The sequence below is a fragment of the Culex quinquefasciatus genome, chromosome 2, assembly GCF_015732765.1.
Source record: "Culex quinquefasciatus strain JHB chromosome 2, VPISU_Cqui_1.0_pri_paternal, whole genome shotgun sequence".
Lineage (NCBI taxonomy): Eukaryota > Metazoa > Arthropoda > Insecta > Diptera > Culicidae > Culex > Culex quinquefasciatus.
In genome coordinates this window covers 14,071,190-14,095,468 of record NC_051862.1, presented here as the reverse complement: position 1 = coordinate 14,095,468, position 24,279 = coordinate 14,071,190, and the positions used below count along the sequence as shown (strand labels likewise).

The 24,279-nt window shown below is 29.8% G+C and overlaps 1 protein-coding gene across 1 annotated transcript in view; it reads right to left on the bottom strand.

Annotated features, from left to right (window-relative positions):
- Positions 1 to 24,279, bottom strand: part of LOC6032291 — a 72,033-nt gene that overhangs the window by 21,692 nt on the left and 26,062 nt on the right. Inside the window, exon 2 of the mRNA XM_038253926.1 lies at positions 110 to 1,702. Within this exon, the coding sequence (XP_038109854.1) occupies positions 110 to 1,590 (1,481 nt within the window). The 5' untranslated portion in view covers positions 1,591 to 1,702. The remainder of the gene's footprint in view (positions 1 to 109; positions 1,703 to 24,279) is intronic.

Sequence of the window (24,279 nt, the reverse complement as noted above, 5' to 3'; positions counted from 1 at the left end):
AACTGTTTTTTCTCCGTGTAGTTTGTACAGAAGAGCACAGAAACATCGTCATGTATGCAGTTATTAAAATGTCTGGAGCATTTTATTGTATGTCTTTATAGATTCTTACCTGTAAGCTGGCGGATTGGGACACGTATTCCTTCGGCCCATCTCCAGGATGTTCTCCTCCACGATACCACACTTGGATATGTCCGTCTCGATCAGCACATTATAGTTTGTCCACCGTTTCCCCAAAGCACTTGTCCCTCCCGTAGCACCAGTATCGAAGCTGTCATCCCTCCGCACATCCCCGTACTCCAAACTGTTGTCCTTCTCCAAGCTGGAAGACTTTACACTGAAATCCAAACTCTTCTTCGAGTCCTGGCTCTCCAAACTTCTCCCCTTCGTTAGATCCCTGCCCGTTTCCCCCTCCGCCACCTCACTATCACTACGCTCCATCGAGTTCTTCTTGCTGGACTCCTGGTCCGAGGAAAGTGCCTTGAACTTGATCAACACCGGCGTGCCCGACTGTCCGGTCTCCTGCCACGGTTCAAAGTCAGAAATTGACACCAGATCCTCCTGGCCGATGTCTTTGTTATCGTCGGACGAGAAGATCAACTCGATGTCGTCCACCTCTTCCTGGTTGTCCGATTCGCTCTTCTTGACCGATGGCCGCGGAACGGGTGCGGTATAACCAGCGGCACCCTGCTCCTGCTCGACCGGCGTCGTAACGTCCTCCGTAAACACCGAATTGTCCCCGTCCGATATGGATGCGTTGCTCTGGCGGTCAACGTCCACGTGCAGGTTCTCCGACGAAGTCTGCCGGATATTGATCCCTTCCGTGGACTTGCGGACACTCAAACTTTCCTCGTTTGTCAGGTTGATCTTGAGGTTCGAGGAATCACCCTTGATAAACTCTTCCCTAACGGTCACGTTCTCGTTGTCCTGATCTTCCTTTGGATGATCTTCAGCGATCGTCTTCTCTTCATCCTCTGGTGTTTCTGAAGTGTCTTGCTCCTTAACTTCTACGTCCTCCTTCCCAGCTTCCGAAGTATCCGCTTCGGAGCTACTCCCGTCCACGTTGATGTTCGAGGACACCTTGATCTTGACGTCAATTCGAGACGCCATGGCGGAATGTCCCGACGCGGGGTGCGAAACGATCTGAATGTCCGGCACTACAGACAGCTTCTGATGACTACCATCTTTTGACAAATGTTTCTTCTTAGGCGATTCTTGCTTTGGTTCCGCCTGCGGAACCGGCGATGAACTCTCCTCCTTAACCTTAGACCGTTTCTTCACCCGTCTCTGCTTCTTTTCAGCCGCTCGTACCTCCTCCGACTCGACGCTGGTGTTCAGGTTCTGCTGCGAGCCCTGCTCCTTCTTGAAGTCCTTCCCCTCTTCAACCGTATCCCTCACGTTGATCTGCTTGCGCAGCTGGTCAACCTCTCGTCGCGATTCCTCGAGTGCCTCCCTGAGTGACACAACCGTCTCGTGCAGCGCTCTTACAGTGTCGAACGGGCGCACGTAGGACGACGAGCTGGAATCGGTACTGTAGGGACAGTACGTGCCACCGCCACCACCGGTGAAGAACGTTCCGGACGACCGGTCCATCGGTCCACGGGGTGCACGTTGGGGGTGGACAAGTCGAGGACGGCGGTGGAGGAGGTGGGTTGACCACGGTGGTTACTCATGGCTACGGTGGCGGCCCAGAGCGCCTCGAGACCTGTGAACAGAAAGAAGAAACTGCCTTGTAATGCTCGATGAAGAGAAAACGGTCCCCGGAATCCCCCAGGCTCCCATGGTTATAATCTCTCTATTATAGCGCAGTACTGAACGTCGTAGAATTAATTCATAAAAGAGGGTAGGCTTATCCGGAGAGTTTTTTTGCTCAGCCACAAGTTGGACAAAAATCCGGGAGGAAGAAAAACATTATGTCAGGCAACCGGCGACGACGACTCCCGTCTTCTCAACCCCTAATTCGCCGGAAGCGGATTTTGCAGCTACTGCTTCTATTGTGACGGCGGTGGGGCTGTGTGTGGGCCGCTGCTGCCTTTGTGGGTTCAGCCTGGCAGAAACTTGATATCGACCGTAAGGTGGTGAGGACGAGGTTTTCTTGGAGGGAGGCTCAATCGAAGAGTGAATTTACATCGATTGGCGGTGGCCGAGCTTGGTTGGATAAAGTTGCGGTTTTCATCCTGGATGCGCCACCATTTTGCGGCGAGAAGGCTTTAGTTCTGGTGGTTACAGGTTGTTTGGTTCCAAGGGAAGGATTATACTTGTTGGAAAAGCGAAACTTTGAAGCTTTAAGTAGTTCATGTATTACGGATTTGTGTTTTTTACCGTTACTTGTATAGATCGCTTTCCAAATTGTTTAGATTAAATGGAAAAAAAATATTATTTAAATTCTAAAGTTGTATTATTAACAAATCCTGTTTAAAAATTCAACTCTTCAAACATTTGATCAAAATTCGAGTAAAATTTCATATTTACCAAATTGAGTTAAGGAAATAAATTAACTCAAAATTGAAACTATTGAATGTTTCTTTTATTTGACAGTGAATTCGATTAGCTATCACTTCATAAGGTACCATGAAAAGTTTTCTTTGAATTGAACGGATTATAGAGGATTGAAGATTAAAACTTTATATCTTGCAAAGCAAACCATTATTTTCTTTAAATTTCTGGAAAACCGGGAAAAAATGTTAAAAAACGGTCTTTGGGAACTCCCTGTTTTAGAAAATTCCTGGGAATTCTGCCTCGGGAGATCCCAGAATAGGCGCTCTAGATATGGGGTCATAGAATTCGAGTTTGTTTTAAAGGTCTAGTAATAAACGAAAAAACTATCCTCAAAAGTCCAATGCAATGTTCTCTCTCTCCAACAAAAAATATGGTAGAGGACCCAGAAATCGCCCACTTTATAGTGGCAATCTAGGAAATTTGATTGGAATTTGATGACAATTTATGGTTTTTGGTTCTATTTGTTGTAGAACGTTGATAAACTATTTGATTTTAAGTTTCCACAAGGTTTTTATCATTTACGTGTTCATTTTTTATAAAATTTTGCGTTTTATTAAAGTGCTATGAAAGGCCTATTTTCGCCCCCCTAAATCCAATTTTCGGCCACCCTTGGAACCAGTTTTCGCCCACGACAAAAATCAAGAAACCAAATGAAATTATGACTCAAAGCTAAGCAAATATGGTCTCCTATTGATACACAACATGTTCCCGAAGTTAATTTCATTGATGTGCACATATTTTGTCGTACATATTATAAATTGAGGTTCAAAAAATCCCAAGAGTTTTTTTAGATATCCTGCTTATTTTGAGATTCTTTGTCTATTATAACAAAAACCAAAACATGTTCACACTCTCTCTAAAAAAATATGACTGAATCAAAATTTGTGATAGAACTCATGTTTCCCTGTTCACCCAAGATAAGGGCACAGAAATCGCCCACTTTATTTTATTGAAATAACCTTTGGTAAACGTTTAAAACAGGTAAATCACTAGATTTTCATGAAATTCAGACTTACAGTGAACTAATGAATAATTCATTTTTATTATTTTCGGACAAAATGAGTTGTTTTCCCTCATTAATATTATTACCCGCTGTAGTCTAAATTGACAAAAATATGGCGGCTGCAGTAAGGCTTTTTTTGAAAAGCTTATAAAAACTTAATAAACAATAGAAATTCATTAGGAAAGTTTCAATTAGTACTAGAAATGAATGAATATGTAAACCTGCATAATACCAAAAAACGGTATGAGTTTGCTAAATACAGATTCAATCCAGTAGGTGGGCGAAAACTGGAGCAGGGCGAAAACTGGGTCCTCTACCTATTGGTTTAAAAAATTAAGGATGAAAACACTTACAATGGTTTTAAAATTTCTTAAAATCATTGATTTAAGTTAATCTTTTTATTTTTGAACTTAAAATAAAACGGAAATATGAGGCATTTAGTAAATTTTGAATTTTGAATCCTCAATTCAGAAAAATACGTAAGGTCATAAGAAAAACATAAAATATTTTCATGAACTATTGTAACTTTGCTTATTTTACGGTAACATTACAGGTATAGACTACTATTACTATACCGTATTACCTAATATTTGTAAAACTCTTTGTTTCTAAATTATTAAAATTGTATTTAGAATTTTAAATTCATATGGGTAATTCTCTATCAACTGACACGGAATCGGGAAAAGTTGCCCCGACCCCTCGTCGATTTGCGTGAAACTTTGTCCTAAAGGGCAACTTTTGTCCCTAATCACGAATCCGAGGTCCGTTTTTTGATATCTCGTGACGGAGGGGCGGTACGACCCCTTCCATTTTTGAACATGCGAAAAAAGAAGTGTTTTTCAATAATTTGCAGCCTGAAACGGTGATGAGATAGAAATTCGGTGTCAAAGGGACTTTTATGTAAAATTAGACGCTCGATTTGATGGCGTACTCAGAATTCCGGAAAACGTATTTTTTATCGAAAAAACACAAAAAACGTTTTAAAAACTCTCCCATTTTCCGTTACTCGACCGTAAAAAAATTTGGAACATGTCATTTTATGGGAAATTTAATGTTCTTTTCGAATCTACATTGACCCGGAATGGTCATTTTCTCGTTTAGAACAAAAATTTTCATTTTAAAATTTCGTGTTTTTTCTAACTTTGCAGGATTATATTTAGAGTGTAACAATCAAGGTTGAAAAAAAAGAGAGCAGACAATTACAAAAATTTTGATATGTAAACATAACGGGTTTGTTCAAAAACATCACGAGTTATTGCGATTTTACGAAAACAAGTTTTGAAAATGTTGGTCGTCGTTGATCATGGCCGTTCGTCGTCACCCGCGACAGACACGGACGAAGAAACAAAGAAAAACGCAACAAGTAACTTTTCATAACTTTTTTTTTCGTAAAATCGCGATAACTCGCGAACCCCTTAATTTTTGTAATTGTCTGCTCTACAACTTTGTAGACCATTGTTACACTCTAAAAAATAATCCTGCAAAGCTAGAAAAAACACGAAACTTTAAAATGAAAAATGTTGTTCTAAATGAAAAAATGACCCTTCTGGGTCAATGTAGATTCGAAAAGTACATTAAATTTCCCATAAAATGACATGTTCCAAAAAATTTTACAGTCGAGTAACGGAAAATGGGAGAATTTTTAAAACTTTTTTAGTGTTTTTTTCGATGAAAAATACGTTTTTTGGAATTCTGAGTACGCCATCAAATCGGGCGTCTAATTTTACATAAAAGTCCCTTTGACACCGAATTTCTATCTCATCACCATTTCAGGCTGCAAATTATTGAAAACACCTCTTTTTTCGCATGTTCAAAAATGGAACGGGTCGTACCGCCCCTCCGTCTCGAGATATCAAAAAACATACCTCGGATTCGTGATCAGGGACAAAAGTTAACCCTTAGGACAAAGTTTCACGCAAAACGAAGAGAAATATGATAAATTATACAGCAATATAATTTAATCAAAAAAATTAAACAGAAATTTTAAATGCATTCAAATAAAAAAAATATGTAATAAACTTCAACGAATACTGAGGATCGTCACACAAAACAGGAGCGAACCTCTAGATTATCGTTTACTACCAAATAATTACAAGAATATTTCTTAAAATATTTATTAAATTTGCCTTCTTCATTTAGTATGAAAACATAAAAAACATTTATGATTCTAAAATTATTTTTTTCAGTCCCTTTTAAAACGATAGACTTGATTTTGAAATTATGATAGTGAAACCTGTTGAACATATTAAACAATTTGACAAATCGCCGATTTTTTTTAAATAGAGCATAGCGCATTTGTTATATTTGCGAGTAATGTTCATTTTTTAGTTCGAAATATCTGTTGAAACTGAAAAAATATAAAAAAAGAAAAATTAAGTTTTCCAAATGTTAATTATACAAGACACTTTTACAAAATATAATAATTATGAGATTAGATTTTGAGTTTTTGAAAATTCATATCGGAAAATTCAACGTTATGTGATGAATATTGCAAAAATGGAAGCTTATTTTAAGGCGTATTTTTCAAATTCCAAAACAAAACCGACAATTATGCAGAAGACATCAAATCTGTTGTGGCGACTGGGATTGTGGCCCATTCCTGGGCCTACGCCGCTGGACTCACACTTGGTAGCTCGACGCAAGAAGTGAGAGTTGACAATCTTTTATCAAGATATAGATAAATATCTCTTTGTCTAATTTTATGGAGACCTATGAAACAAAAAACAAAAAACAAAGCTTATCAGGACACACGGAATGCATGGTTTTAATGAATTTGAATTTCACTTAGACCTTGATGTTGACATAATTTTATGATGAATTTAATAATGTAATTTTTGCAAAATTCGAAAATAATGATATATGTTGATTTCGAGACATCAAAAATCTATTTTGTTCAAAAAATATTTTGATTTGATTCATTAAATTAATTTTAATCTCCTCAACATTTCAAATAATGTTATTGAAAATGTTGATAAAGTCGTTTTTAGATAAATAATTAATAGTATTAATATTTATAATAATAGCTAGAATATATAAAATTTTCCCCGTCAGATTATTTTTTACTTTGAATGTGATCAAAAGTACTGACTCTGTATCGATTTCAAATTGAACGAATAAATGCATCCAATTAGTGTGCATACAAAATCAATTGCGCAAAAGTTACGCGTAGTATCCTGACATCCTGACCTGAACGGATATTTTATCCTTTCCACAAAAATAACAAAAAACTGGCTTTGGCATCCACGCCACGCTGTGGCCGTAACCTCTGTGACATCCAACACATATACCGTGTGATCCTTTCCATTTCCGGTCCATAAGGCTTGGGAAAATTTATGCAAATTCCGTTATCGTACCAGAACCATGGGGGCTAGGGGAATTTGTCCTTGTTACAGTGTCAATTTGCAAAAAAACTTGTGATTTTACACATTTTTTCTCATTCATTTCATTTTTTAGCAAGCAATGCCTAGCAAAACCTTTGACCATTGAATAAAAACAAGAAATTTGAAAACTTTTTCCATATAAATTCGTCCCCTTCCCTGACACGATGCCACTAGAGCCGTTCGTGGGCGGATGTGCCACGTGTCCCCTAAAGGGGAGTGGGAGACGCGTCACTGGGTGTTGATTAAGTTTTCATGCTTGTTTATTGTTTCTCCCGGCAGTTTTTTCCGCACCCCGAGCAGACGGAAATAACTTGGAAAGGTCAGTTTTTGATATTGTGAGAAGATCGAAATGTGTTATTAGGATGATCGGATTAGTTGTTAAAATAACAAAAATCAATAACAAAGATTTGTTCGAAGAATAACTTAAACTGTTATTATGTTGTTATTGCAATAACAAACCAATAACACATAAGGAATCATGAAGGAATAACAAGATTTGTTATTTTGTGCGGAGAGGTGGAGCAGCATAATATCAAAAAATGTTATTGAACTGGTATGTCTCCATAACAAAAAAGTTATTGTTTTGGTTTATTTGTAATTTGCAAATAAACCTGCAGTTGCCATAACTCCTCTGTACTAGTCAGGGCTGCAGAGTCGGGTATCTCCAAGCGACTTTGAATCAATACTTTGAAGACAAATCCGACTCTGGATGCACGATATGACGTCAACGACGACTTCAGCTCTCCAGAAATACCCGACTTCACAGATTCCGACTCCAAGTAAAAGTTGCTGAAAATTTGCTGAATCCGATGCAGTCTCCGAGGTCTCACTCCAGCTCGAACTTCAATGTCAGCTCCGACTTCCTGGCTCTGTGAAAATAATAACAGTTTTTGTTATTCACACTTCAAAAATTTTCAATAAATAAGTCATTTCCGTTAGGAAATACAACAAAATAAAAAAAATGAACTCTCAAAAGTTAATTTTATCGGATTAATTTTAGCTTGAAACCCCATTTCATGGCCAAAATAATGACCCCGACGAAATTGGTCAAAATTATCCCATAGTTCTAACCAATTTTAGCAAAGTCCCTTAGGGGGTATATCAAATAATTAAAAAAATCAACTTTCAAAATTTCAACTTTTTAGAATAATTTTAGCTTAAGAACCCCATTTCATGGCCAAAATAATGACCTCGACGAAATTGTTCAAAATTATCCCATAGTTCTAGCCAATTTTAGCAAACTCCCTTAGGGGGTATATCAAATAATTAAAAAAATCAACTTTCAAAATTTCAACATTTTAGAATAATTTTAGCTTAAGGACCCCGACGAATTTGGTCAAAATTATCCCATAGTTCTAACCAATTTTAGCAAAGTCCCTTAGGGGGTATATCAAACAATTAAAAAAATCAACTTTCAAAATTTTAACTTTTTAGAATAATTTTAGCTTAAGGACCCCATTTCATGGCCAAAATAATGACCCCTACGGAATTGGTCAAAATTATCCCATAGTTCTAGCCAATTTTAGCAAAGTCCCTTAGGGGGTATATCAAACAATTAAAAAAATCAACTTTCAAAATTTTAACTTTTTAGAATAATTTTAGCTTAAGGACCCCGACGAATTTGGTCAAAATTATCCCATAGTTCTAACCAATTTTAGCAAAGTCCCTTAGGGGGTATATCAAACAATTAAAAAAATCAACTTTCAAAATTTTAACTTTTTAGAATAATTTTAGCTTAAGGACCCCATTTCATGGCCAAAATAATGACCCCTACGAAATTGGTCAAAATTATCCCATAGTTCTAGCCAATTTTAGCAAAGTCCCTTAGGGGGTATATCAAATAATTAAAAAAATCAACTTTCAAAATTTCAACTTTTTAGAATAATTTTAGCTTAAGAACCCCATTTCATGGCCAAAATAATGACCTCGACGAAATTGTTCAAAATTATCCCATAGTTCTAGCCAATTTTAGCAAACTCCCTTAGGGGGTATATCAAATAATTAAAAAAAATCAACTTTCAAAATTTCAACTTTTTAAAATAATTTTAGCTTAAGGACCCCATTTCATGGCCAAAATAATGACCCTGACGAAATTGGTCAAAATTATCCCAAAGATCTTAACATATTTAACAAAAGAAAAAATAATAACAGATTGTGTTATGGACACTTAGAAACTTTTCCATTTGTGCGATTTGTGGTAATTTTATTTCTAAGTCAGTACACCGAACGAATAACAAATTTTGTTATTAGGAGAGTTTTTGAAATGTATAACATTTCCTCTTATTAGCGTGTTATTAAACATTTTCAATATAATATCACTTCCAAATTTTGTTATTTTATCAGAAACTGTTATTATTTTTTCTTCTTGAAGTTGAACTTCAGGATAAAATAATAACACTTTTTGTTATTTTAACAGGATTTGTTATTGAAATATTATTAACTTTGTTATTACCGTCTGCCCGGGACGGCCGAGCAACAGAAGCGCGTATTTCTCCAACAAAAGCGTTAAAAAGTTGTCTTCCAGCGAACAAAGTTTCGATTGATTCGCTCGATAGGATAATCCGGCGCAAAATTGATGACCACAGCGGGAATAATAATCCGTTTTGATGGGTTTTAATGGCTTCATTCGAGGCTGTCTGAGTGGGCAAAGTTGTTTTAAGAAACTTTTTGAAAATTTCAAATTAGAAAAAGCGATTTGGTGAATCAACGAAATTTTTCTTTTAAGAAACTCTCAAGCACAACAAAAGGCCCTTCAATTATGTGAAAATTACCACCTAAGCCTTTTTAAGCTACACAAAGCAAAGCTCCGCAACGGGTTTCCAAAAAAAAAACAGCAAAAAAAATCTTCACCTTCATCAGAGAATCTAGCAGACGACCCCCCGAGTCACGTGTTTCTTTTGGCACTAGGGACCGCCGCCGTATGTCTCCTGCTAACAGGGAAAATTTAATAATCACTTCGAGGAAATGTCTCTATCATGGCAAAAATGGCTTATACGCCTTTTTATATTTTTTTGTGGCCTAGTTTACTAAAATTTAAATTTAAATTTTTAATGAAGTGATTCGAAAGAAGTTTTTTTCATATTAATTTTTGTTATTTTTGGTCCAAAAGTTTTTATTTTAGCACATTGACACTTAAGTTAAATTGGCAAATTTGAAAAATAGAATCATCCGGCATTTCTCAGAACAAGGCACGCCACACACATTATTTTTTTTGCATCAGGATGACCGACGTTACGGCAGAGCTGTGGAGACAGTGTTCGTACGCGCCATGGGAATTTTCTGCTGTGGGTTGCTAAATATATCTGCTGGCACCAAGATTGTGCCCTGCCCTGTCGTATTTTGCGTGTCTAGAGCCTAATCTAATGTTGGCAACCCTGTGGTGGACTTTGTTGGAAAGTAGCAGCAAAGTAAAATGAAATGAAAAATGAAATGAAAAATGAAATGAAAAATGAAATGAAAAATGAAATGAAAAATGAAATGAAAAATGAAATGAAAAATGAAATGAAAAATGAAATGAAAAATGAAATGAAAAATGAAATGAAAAATGAAATGAAAAATGAAATGAAAAATGAAATGAAAAATGAAATGAAAAATGAAACGAAAAGTGAAATGAAAAATGAAATGAAAAATGAAATGAAAAATGAAATGAAAAATGAAATGAAAAATGAAATGAAAAATGAAATGAAAAATGAAATGAAAAATGAAATGAAAAATGAAATGAAAAATGAAATGAAAAATGAAATGAAAAATGAAATGAAAAATGAAATGAAAAATGAAATGAAAAATGAAATGAAAAATGAAATGAAATGAAAAATGAAATGAAAAATGAAATGAAAAATGAAATGAAAAATGAAATGAAATGAAAAATGAAATGAAAAATGAAATGAAAAATGAAATGAAAAATGAAATGGGTAATTCTCCGCCAACTCACACAGCAGTTGCCCCGACCCCTCTTCGATTTGCGTGAAACTTTGTCCTAAGGGGTAACTTTTGTCCCTGATCACGAATCCGAGGTCCGTTTTTTGATATCTCGTGACGGAGGGCGGTACGACCCTTCCATTTTGAACATGCGAAAAAGAGGTGTTTTTCAATAATTTGCAGCCTAAAACGGTGATGAGATAGAAATTTGGTGTCAAAGGGACTTTTATGTAAAATTAGACGCCCGATTTGATGGCGTACTCAGAATTCCGAAAAAACGTATTTTTCATCGAAAAAAACACTAAAAAAGTTTTAAAAATCCTCCCATTTTCCGTTACTCGACTGTAAAAAATTTTGGAACATGTCATTTTATGGGAAATTTAATGTACTTTTCGAATCTTCATTGTCCCAGAAAAGTTAGAAAAAACACGAAATTTTAAAATGAAAAATTTTGTTCTAAATGAAAAAATGACCCTTCTGGGACAATGTAGATTCGAAAAGTACATTAAATTTCCCATAAAATGACATGTTCCAAAATTTTTTACAGTCGAGTAACGGAAAATGGGAGGATTTTTAAAACTTTTTTAGTGTTTTTTTCGATGAAAATACGTTTTTCGGAATTCTGAGTACGCCATCAAATCAGGCGTCTAATTTTACATAAAAGTCCCTTTGACACCAAATTTCTATCTCATCACCGTTTCAGGCTGCAAATTATTGAAAAACACCTCTTTTTTCGCATGTTCAAAAATGGAAGGGGTCGTACCGCCCTCCGTCACGAGATATCAAAAACGGACCTCGGATTCGTGATCAGGGACAAAAGTTACCCCTTAGGACAAAGTTTCACGCAAATCGAAGAGGGGTCGGGGCAACTTTTCCCGATTTCGTGTGAGTTGGTAGAGAATTACCCAAATGAAAAATGAAATGAAAAATGAAATGAAAAATGAAATGAAAAATGAAATGAAAAATGAAATGAAAAATGAAATGAAAAATGAAATGAAAAATGAAATGAAAAATGAAATGAAAAATGAAATGAAAAATGAAATGAAAAATGAAATGAAAAATGAAATGAAAAATGAAATGAAAAATGAAATGAAAAATGAAATGAAAAATGAAATGAAAAATGAAATGAAAAATGAAATGAAAAATGAAAAGAAAAATGAAATGAAAAATGAAATGAAAAATGAAATGAAAAATGAAATGAAAAATGAAATGAAAAATGAAATGAAAAATGAAATGAAAAATGAAATGAAAAATGAAATGAAAAATGAAATGAAAAATGAAATGAAAAATGAAATGAAAAATGAAATGAAAAATGAAATGAAAAATGAAATGAAAAATGAAATGAAAAATGAAATGAAAAATGAAATGAAAAATGAAATGAAAAATTAAATGAAAAATGAAATGAAAAATGAAATGAAAAATGAAATGAAAAATGAAATGAAAAATGAAATGAAAAATGAAATGAAAAATGAAATGAAAAATGAAATGAAAAATGAAATGAAAAGTGAAATGAAAAATGAAATGAAAAGTGAAATGAAAAATGAAATGAAAAATGAAATGAAAAATGAAATGAAAAATGAAATGAAAAATGAAATGAAAAATGAAATGAAAAATGAAATGAAAAATGAAATGAAAAATGAAATGAAAAATGAAATGAAAAATGAAATGAAAAATGAAATGAAAAATGAAATGAAAAATGAAATGAAAAATGAAATGAAAAATGAAATGAAAAATGAAATGAAAAATGAAATGAAAAATGAAATGAAAAATGAAATGAAAAATGAAATGAAAAATGAAATGAAAAATGAAATGAAAAATGAAATGAAAAATGAAATGAAAAATGAAATGAAAAATGAAATGAAAAATGAAATGAAAAATGAAATGAAAAATGAAATGAAAAATGAAATGAAAAATGAAATGAAAAATGAAATGAAAAATGAAATGAAAAATGAAATGAAAAATGAAATGAAAAATGAAATGAAAAATGAAATGAAAAATGAAATGAAAAATGAAATGAAAAATGAAATGAAAAATGAAATGAAAAATGAAATGAAAAATGAAATGAAAAATGAAATGAAATGAAAAATGAAATGAAAAATGAGATGAAAAATGAAATGAAAAATGAAATGAAAAATGAAATGAAAAATGAAATGAAAAATGAAATGAAAAATGAAATGAAAAATGAAATGAAAAATGAAATGAAAAATGAAATGAAAAATGAAATGAAAAATGAAATGAAAAATGAAATGAAAAATGAAATGAAAAATGAAATGAAAAATGAAATGAAAAATGAAATGAAATGAAAAATGAAATGAAAAATGAGATGAAAAATGAAATGAAAAATGAAATGAAAAATGAAATGAAAAATGAAATGAAAAATGAAATGAAAAATGAAATGAAAAATGAAATGAAAAATGAAATGAAAAATGAAATGAAAAATGAAATGAAAAATGAAATGAAAAATGAAATGAAAAATGAAATGAAAATGAAATGAAAAATGAAATGAAAAATGAAATGAAAAATGAAATGAAAAATGAAATGAAAAATGAAATGAAAAACGAAATGAAAAATGAAATGAAAAATGAAATGAAAAATGAAATGAAAAATGAAATGAAAAATGAAATGAAATGAAAAATGAAATGAAAAATGAAATGAAAAATGAAATGAAAAATGAAATGAAAAATGAAATGAAAAATGAAATGAAAAATGAAATGAAAAATGAAATGAAAAATGAAATGAAAAATGAAATGAAAAATGAAATGAAAAATGAAATGAAAAATGAAATGAAAAATGAAATGAAAAATGAAATGAAAAATGAAATGAAAAATGAAATGAAAAATGAAATGAAAAATGAAATGAAAAATGAAATGAAAAATGAAATGAAAAATGAAATGAAAAATGAAATGAAAAATGAAATGAAAAACGAAATGAAAAATGAAATGAAAAATGAAATGAAAAATGAAATGAAAAATGAAATGAAAAATGAAATGAAACATGAAATGAAAAATGAAATGAAAAATGAAATGAAAAATGAAATGAAAAATGAAATGAAAAATGAAATGAAAAATGAAATGAAAAATGAAATGAAAAATGAAATGAAAAATGAAATGAAAAGTGAAATGAAAAATGAAATGAAAAGTGAAATGAAAAATGAAATGAAAAATGAAATGAAAAATGAAATGAAAAATGAAATGAAAAATGAAATGAAAAATAAAATGAAAAATGAAATGAAAAATGAAATGAAAAATTAAATGAAAAATTAAATGAAAAATGAAATGAAAAATGAAATGAAAAATGAAATGAAAAATGAAATGAAAAATGAAATGAAAAATGAAATGAAATGAAAAATGAAATGAAAAATGAAATGAAAAATGAAATGAAAAATGAAATGAAAAATGAAATGAAAAATGAAATGAAAAATGAAATGAAAAATGAAATGAAAAATGAAATGAAAAATGAAATGAAAAATGAAATGAAAAATGAAATGAAAAATGAAATGAAAAATGAAATGAAATGAAAAATGAAATGAAAAATGAGATGAAAAATGAAATGAAAAATGAAATGAAAAATGAAATGAAAAATGAAATGAAAAATGAAATGAAAAATGAGATGAAAAATGAAATGAAAAATGAAATGAAAAATGAAATGAAAAATGAAATGAAAAATGAAATGAAAAATGAAATGAAAAATGAAATGAAAAATGAAATGAAAAATGAAATGAAAAATGAAATGAAAAATGAAATGAAATGAAAAATGAAATGAAAAATGAAATGAAAAATGAAATGAAAAATGAAATGAAAAATGAAATGAAACATGAAATGAAAAATGAAATGAAAAATGAAATGAAATGAAAAATGAAATGAAAAATGAAATGAAAAATGAAATGAAAAATGAAATGAAAAATGAAATGAAAAATGAAATGAAAAATGAAATGAAAAATGAAATGAAAAATGAAATGAAAAATGAAATGAAAAATGAAATGAAAAATGAAATGAAAAACGAAATGAAAAATGAAATGAAAATGAAATGAAAAATGAAATGAAAAATGAAATGAAAAATGAAATGAAAAATGAAATGAAATGAAAATGAAATGAAAAATGAAATGAAAAATGAAATGAAAAATGAAATGAAAAATGAAATGAAAAATGAAATGAAAAATGAAATGAAAAATGAAATGAAAAATGAAATGAAAAATGAAATGAAAAATGAAATGAAAAATGAAATGAAAAATGAAATGAAAAATGAAATGAAAAATGAAATGAAAAATGAAATGAAAAATGAAATGAAAAATGAAATGAAAAATGAAATGAAAAATGAAATGAAAAATGAAATGAAAAATGAAATGAAAAATGAAATGAAAAATGAAATGAAAAATGAAATGAAAAATGAAATGAAAAATGAAATGAAAAATGAAATGAAAAATGAAATGAAAAATGAAATGAAACATGAAATGAAAAATGAAATGAAAAATGAAATAAAAAATGAAATGAAAAATGAAATGAAAAATGAAATGAAAAATGAAATGAAAAATGAAATGAAAAATGAAATGAAAAATGAAATGAAAAATGAAATGAAAAATGAAATGAAAAATGAAATGAAAAATGAAATGAAAAATGAAATGAAATGAAAAATGAAATGAAAAATGAAATGAAAAATGAAATGAAAAATGAAATGAAAAATGAAATGAAAAATGAAATGAAAAATGAAATGAAAAATGAAATGAAAAATGAAATGAAAAATGAAATGAAAAATGAAATGAAAAATGAAATGAAAAATGAAATGAAAAATGAAATGAAAAATGAAATGAAAAATGAAATGAAAAATGAAATGAAAAATGAAATGAAAAATGAAATGAAAAATGAAATGAAAAATGAAATGAAAAATGAAATGAAACATGAAATGAAAAATGAAATGAAAAATGAAATGAAAAATGAAATGAAAAATGAAATGAAATGAAAAATGAAATGAAAAATGAAATGAAAAATGAAATGAAAAATGAAATGAAAAATGAAATGAAAAATGAAATGAAAATGAAATGAAAAATGAAATGAAAAATGAAATGAAAAATGAAATGAAAAATGAAATGAAAAATGAAATGAAAAATGAAATGAAAAATGAAATGAAAAATGAAATGAAAAATGAAATGAAAAATGAAATGAAAATGAAATGAAAAACGAAATGAAAAATGAAATGAAAAATGAAATGAAAAATGAAATGAAAAATGAAATGAAAAATGAAATGAAAAATGAAATGAAAAATGAAATGAAATGAAAAATGAAATGAAAAATGAAATGAAAATGAAATGAAAAATGAAATGAAAAATGAAATGAAAAATGAAATGAAAAATGAAATGAAAAATGAAATGAAAAATGAAATGAAAAATGAAATGAAAAATGAAATGAAAAATGAAATGAAAAACGAAATGAAAAATGAAATGAAAAATGAAATGAAAAATGAAATGAAAAATGAAATGAAAAATGAAATGAAAAATGAAATGAAAAATGAAATGAAAAATGAAATGAAAAATGAAATGAAAAATGAAATGAAAAATGAAATGAAAAATGAAATGAAAAATGAAATGAAAAATGAAATGAAAAATGAAATGAAAAATGAAATGAAAAATGAAATAAAAATTGAAATGAAAAATGAAATGAAAAATGAAATGAAAAATGAAATGAAAAATGAAATGAAAAGTGAAATGAAAAATGAAATGAAAAGTGAAATGAAAAATGAAATGAAAAATGAAATGAAAAATGAAATGAAAAATGAAATGAAAAATGAAATGAAAAATGAAATGAAAAATGAAATGAAAAATGAAATGAAAAATGAAATGAAAAATGAAATGAAAAATGAAATGAAAAATGAAATGAAAATGAAATGAAAAATGAAATGAAAAATGAAATGAAAAATGAAATGAAAAATGAAATGAAAAATGAAATGAAAAATGAAATGAAAAATGAAATGAAAAATGAAATGAAAAATGAAATGAAAAATGAAATGAAAAATGAAATGAAAAATGAAATGAAAAATGAAATGAAATGAAAAATGAAAAATGAAATGAAAAATGAAATGAAAAATGAAATGAAAAATGAAATGAAAAATGAAATGAAAAATGAAATGAAAATGAAATGAAAAATGAAATGAAAAATGAAATGAAAAATGAAATGAAAAACGAAATGAAAATGAAATGAAAAATGAAATGAAAAATGAAATGAAAAATGAAATGAAAAATGAAATGAAAAATGAAATGAAAAATGAAATGAAAAATGAAATGAAACATGAAATGAAAATGAAATGAAAAATGAAATGAAAAATGAAATGAAAAATGAAATGAAAATGAAATGAAAAATGAAATGAAAAATGAAATGAAAAATGAAATGAAAAATGAAATAAAAAATGAAATGAAAATGAAATGAAACATGAAATGAAAAATGAAATGAAAAATGAAATGAAAATGAAATGAAAAATGAAATGAAAAATGAAATGAAAAATGAAATGAAAAATGAAATGAAAAATGAAATGAAAAATGAAATGAAAAATGAAATGAAAAATGAAATGAAAAATGAAATGAAAAATGAAATGAAAAATGAAATGAAAAATGAAATGAAAAATGAAATGAAAATGAAATGAAAAATGAAATGAAACATGAAATGAAAAATGAAATGAAAAATGAAATGAAAAATGAAATGAAAAATGAAATGAAATGAAAAATGAAATGAAAAATGAAATGAAAAATGAAATGAAAAATGAAATGAAAAATGAAATGAAAAATGAAATGAAAAATGAAATGAAAAATGAAATGAAAAATGAAATGAAAAATGAAATGAAAAATGAAATGAAAAATGAAATGAAAAATGAAATGAAAAATGAAATGAAAAACGAAATGAAAAATGAAATGAAAAATGAAATGAAAAATGAAATGAAAAATGAAATGAAACATGAAATGAAAAATGAAATGAAAAATGAAATGAAAAATGAAATGAAATGAAAAATGAAATGAAAAATGAAATGAAAAATGAAATGAAAAATGAAATGAAAAATGAAATGAAAAATGAAATGAAAAATGAAATGAAAAATGAAATGAAAAATGAAATGAAAAATGAAATGAAAAATGAAATGAAAAATGAAATGAAAAATGAAATGAAAAATGAAATGAAAAACGAAATGAAAAATGAAATGAAAAATGAAATGAAAAATGAAATGAAAAATGAAATGAAAAATGAAATGAAATGAAAAATGAAATGAAAAATGAAATGAAAAATGAAATGAAAAATGAAATGAAAAATGAAATGAAAAATGAAATGAAAAATGAAATGAAAAATGAAATGAAAAATGAAATGAAAAATGAAATGAAAAATGAAATGAAAAATGAAATGAAAATGAAATGAAAAATGAAATGAAAAATGAAATGAAAAATGAAATGAAAAACGAAATGAAAAATGAAATGAAAAATGAAATGAAAAATGAAATGAAAAATGAAATGAAAAATGAAATGAAAAATGAAATGAAACATGAAATGAAAAATGAAATGAAAAATGAAATGAAAAATGAAATGAAAAATGAAATGAAAAATGAAATGAAAAATGAAATGAAAAATGAAATGAAAAATGAAATGAAAAATGAAATGAAAAATGAAATGAAAAATGAAATGAAAAATGAAATGAAACATGAAATGAAAAATGAAATGAAAAATGAAATGAAAAATGAAATGAAAAATGAAATGAAAAATGAAATGAAAAATGAAATGAAAAATGAAATGAAAAATGAAATGAAAAATGAAATGAAAAATGAAATGAAAAATGAAATGAAAAATGAAATGAAACATGAAATGAAAAATGAAATGAAAAATGAAATGAAAAATGAAATGAAATGAAAAATGAAATGAAAAATGAAATGAAAAATGAAATGAAAAATGAAATGAAAAATGAAATGAAAAATGAAATGAAAAATGAAATGAAAAATGAAATGAAAAATGAAATGAAAAATGAAATGAAAAATGAAATGAAAAATGAAATGAAAAATGAAATGAAAAATGAAATGAAAAATGAAATGAAAAACGAAATGAAAAATGAAATGAAAAATGAAATGAAAAATGAAATGAAAAATGAAATGAAAAATGAAATGAAATGAAAAATGAAATGAAAAATGAAATGAAAAACGAAATGAAAAATGAAATGAAAAATGAAATGAAAAATGAAATGAAAAATGAAATGAAAAATGAAATGAAAAATGAAATGAAAAATGAAATGAAAAATGAAATGAAAAATGAAATGAAAAATGAAATGAAAAATGAAATGAAAAATGAAATGAAAAATGAAATGAAAAATGAAATGAAAAATGAAATGAAAAATGAAATGAAAAATGAAATGAAACATGAAATGAAAAATGAAATGAAAAATGAAATGAAAAATGAAATGAAAAATGAAATGAAAAATGAAATGAAAAATGAAATGAAAAATGAAATGAAAAATGAAATGAAACATGAAATGAAAAATGAAATGAAAAATGAAATGAAAAATGAAATGAAAAATGAAATGAAAAATGAAATGAAAAATGAAATGAAAAATGAAATGAAAAATGAAATGAAAAATGAAATGAAAAATGAAATGAAACATGAAATGAAAAATGAAATGAAAAATGAAATGAAAAATGAAATGAAATGAAAAATGAAATGAAAAATGAAATGAAAAATGAAATGAAAAATGAAATGAAAAATGAAATGAAAAATGAAATGAAAAATGAAATGAAAAATGAAATGAAAAATGAAATGAAAAATGAAATGAAAAATGAAATGAAAAATGAAATGAAAAATGAAATGAAAAATGAAATGAAAAATGAAATGAAAAATGAAATGAAAAATGAAATGAAAAATGAAATGAAAAATGAAATGAAATGAAAAATGAAATGAAAAATGAAATGAAAAATGAAATGAAAAATGAAATGAAAAATGAAATGAAAAATGAAATGAAAAATGAAATGAAAAATGAAATGAAAAATGAAATGAAAAATGAAATGAAAAATGAAATGAAAAATGAAATGAAAAATGAAATGAAAAATGAAATGAAAAATGAAATGAAAAATGAAATGAAAAATGAAATGAAAAACGAAATGAAAAATGAAATGAAAAATGAAATGAAAAATGAAATGAAAAATGAAATGAAAAATGAAATGAAAAATGAAATGAAAAATGAAATGAAAAATGAAATGAAAAATGAAATGAAAAATGAAATGAAAAATGAAATGAAAAATGAAATGAAAAATGAAATGAAAAATGAAATGAGAAATGAAATGAAAAATGAAATGAAAAATGGAAAGTAAAACGAATTAAAATTTTTTGGACTGTTTTTCTTTTCTTCAAAAATGCAAACAAATTTTCGTTAAGATAATTTTGTGCAAGACACCCACTATTAATTTTCAAAATTGGATCTCAAAGGGTCAACCCCACATTATACGTATGTAGACATGCACACATCGAAAGCAAAATCCTGTAGCCAAGTCACGTCCACTGTCTACCCTAATGAAGAGGGCATTGGCGGCAAATTGGCCCATGTGTCAGCTGTTGGCCCATCTGATGGCTTTATCTTATATCGTCGTACAGCAATCTGAAGGGGGATGAAAATAACTGAAAAACAGCAAAAGTTACATCACTGCGTTGCGCCAGGGGGGTCAACAACTTTCTCCGCACCAGCCGGTTTATTTGCGAGGAATTTTCTCCCAGCAAATTGTTTCGAGTTTCAAGCGCCATCTGTACGCTGATATTACCTTCTCTTTGAAAGAGTTTTATTTCAAGAGGATTGCGAAATTGCAACGCAGACCGTCCTGGAAGTAGGATGCCGCCCTTTCAGAATAGTCTCAAGGGTCTCTTGGCTTTTGTGGAAAAGTCAGACTCCGGGACCGGGGACTTCAAACGCAACTATCCGACGCATTTAATTTCGTTTCCTGAGAGCGGGTTTGCTTCGAGCAACAACTGCCATGATCATAACCGCAGTTTTGTGCGAAAGTATTTGTTATGGTACTAAGGGAAAACGCTATTAAAATATTTTATCTAATAAAAGTAGTAGAAATGTTTATTATTTACTTCTGAAAAAAAAAAAACAGTTTCTTACAGAAATAGCCCTTTCTCAAAATATCGAAAGCCCTATTCTTGATGTTTCCTGTGAACCCTGAAAACTCTCTTGGAATAAGGAAAGCATCCAATCGAGCGAATGATTCCATTTTTTGCCCCCATCCTGTGTCCATCCAGTGTCGGATGTGTGGATACAGACATATCACGGAGTTTGACCTTGCCACTGGCGAGAAGGCACCATCAGGGAAACACACCTAGAATGGCAATGGGAATGTCTTCCTGGGAAAGCTTTTACAAGGTGGTTAACCATTCGCAACAAAGTACACCATTGAGGGGGAGGGATTAGTTTGACGAAGGAGGATCCAACACGTGTCAATGGGTTTTGCGATGTTTGGGTATTTCGGGGAGTTATTTCAGCAGAACTTTGTGTTTTCTGAAGTAAGCTTCTGAAAGCATGAGAGATAACTGTATACTAGAAGTGGAAAAAATATTGAAAAAACAGAAAATCAAAACTGAGATTTTTGTCATTTTTATCACATTTAGGGGAAGTTCTAACCTGACGATTTTATTACACTCTTTTTATTATTTTTTTACATTGAATAAATAAATAATCAACAAAAAAGAAAAAAAAATACAAAAATATAATTTATGTAATGTATTTTTGAATTCATTCTGTTTTTTTATTATTAGGCAGAAACTGTGACCAAAGAAGGCATTTTGCATTATAAATAGATTCATACCTACAAGTTCCCATACTACACAAAAATTGTTTGTTCAAAATAATCAGATTTCTAAATTGTGATTAATGGATATATTTTACATGACCAATAAGGCCGTTGCAAATATTTTTCAAAGTTTATGTCGCTCCCCCCCCCTTCAAAGTTGACCTGAATAATCAGGGGGCAAAAAAATATTTTTTCGAAAAACTTCAAAATTTTAATGAAAATTAAAGTTTAATCAACTGAAAACCAGTTAAAATGTTAGAGCAACACATGTCTCATGGTTAGAAACATTGGAAAGTGATAAACAGTGAATAAAAAAGATAATTAGCGAAAAAATTGTGCACTGTATTCCGCCGGGGAATTGAACCCCGTTCTATCTCATACCGTGAGAACGCATCACCGATCTTCCAACGGAACCAAACCACCGTGCTGAGAGGCGACCTCTTAGAACGTGATCTGTTTCTACTGGGTAATCGTATTTGATTTGATTTGATTTGATGTGATAACCAACAGAGCCACAAGGATGACCTATGTAGCGGTTGCCTAGAATTACAGTGGCTCAGACTTAAAGGGAGTATCTTAAAATTACTGTCGTCTGAAGGGCCAAAAGGGGGTGGTTGGACGCGAACAAGCAAAATCAATCACGGTATCCTCAGGGGAAAGAATCTCCTTCCGACAGTAACCTCCAATAATTCCGAAAGAAGTCTGACAAAGCTGAAAAACAGGGCTCGTACCCTGTTGGGGGCCTAAAAGGGCGTGGCAGACAGCTGGAGACTGACAGAAGTCAATAGATGTAGTAATTGGACAATCCTTAAGAATTGTACAATTAATTAACTATTTCCCCCTTGTGACGTAGTTCTGGTCTTCCACTATCCACATCCAGTCTCCGCCATTACAGCATACTGTCCACTGCTCTGATGCTCCCTCCCCGATCCCGGCTTTGATTCTAACTACTGATAAAAAGGAAAATCATAGATGAGAAAAGGTCAATGCGGATGGAGAGCAAATCGAGCTCAGTATCCCCTCACAAAGAGTGGTAGTAAGTGTGAAAAACGAGAAAATGTAAGGAAAGACAAGAAGAAAAATTAAAAGATAGTATGTCAATGCGGATGGTTCGATGATCCCCTCACAATGACATAAAAGAAACAGATGGTAGGAAGAAGCAAAATTAGAACTGAAAATCAGGAATAAGGAAAAGTCATGGCAGATGGAGAGCAAGTTGAGGGCAGAGAAAGTGAATGCCAGTTCAGTTAAGATTTGGTCTGATAAGGATTTAATATATCTGTTTCTACTGGGTAATCGACCCAAATGCATTTTAAAACACTTTTTGCATCAAAATGTTGAAACCTAGCCTTGTTATTTAATTTTTTACAAAATAATCATTTTTTAAGCCTTGAACATTGGACCAATACTTTTCGAGATACATATCATCAGTTGAAAATAACTGGCTTATTAGGTGAAACTTAGAAAACAATATTTTCAACGATTCGATTTCATTATGAAGCTGTAACTCAAAAACTAATTGCCTAATTTTTAATGTTCCAGAGAGAAAATTGTAACAAATTTTCTCAGCTATGCTTTTATTTCAAGAAATATTTTTAAAATGCATGAAACGAAAATAAATCAAAAATTATACCTTTAATTAGCTATAAATTTAAAATTGTATAGTTTAGCAAAAAAAAAGTAAACTTTTTTGTTTAATTACAAATTCAATGTTGCTTTAAAAATATTGTCGCCCAGGCACTAAATCGAACTAAGCGATTTATGTCAAGCTTAATTCGGTATTACTCGATCAGTGTGTAAGCCAAGTTTGTTGTGATTCCTCCATCTTGTTTTGATTGACGAAAATTTATGTCGGTGGGTGAACACAACTTTTTTTAAAATTAATATGGGTAACTCACACAGCAGTTGCCCCGACCCCTCTCCGATTTGCGTGAAACTGTGTCCTAAGGGGTAACTTTTGTCCCTGATCACGAATCCTAGGTCCATTTTTTGATATTTCCTGACGGAGGGGCGGTACGACCCCTACCATTTTTTAACATGCGAAATAAGAAGTGTTTTTCAATAATTTGCAGCCTGAAACGGTGATGAGATAGACATTTTGTCAAAGAGACTTTTATGTAAAATTAGACGCACAATTTGATAGCGTACTCAGAAATCCGAAAAAACGTATTTTTCATCGAAAAAAACACTAAAAAAGTTTTAAAAATTCTTCTATTTTCCGTTACTTGACTTTAATTTTTTTTTGAACATGTCATGTTATGGGAAATATAATGTACTTTTTGAATCTACATTGACCCAGAAGGGTCATTTTTTTCATTGAGAACAAAATTTTTCATTTTAAAGTTTCGTGTTTTTTCTGGCTTTGCAGGGTTAATTTTTAGAGTGTAACAATGTTCTACAAAGTTGTAGAGCAAACAATTACAAAAACAAATTAAAATATGTACTATTTTTACAAAGGAACCACGTGGAAACTTTAGGGGGGGGGGGGCTATGGTGATTTCCCACGCTTTATACAAAAAAGTTTTAATGTTCGAGATTACCAAAAAAGTGTCCACGGGGTTTATGGATGTTCCAGAAATGGCCTACATCGGATGTTGACGGCAACACATTCGCGTTCAACACAACAAGTTGTTGCACTCAGAAATAGAGTTGATAAGTCTGCAAAGCGTAGTGTCAGATAAGTTGCCGCGA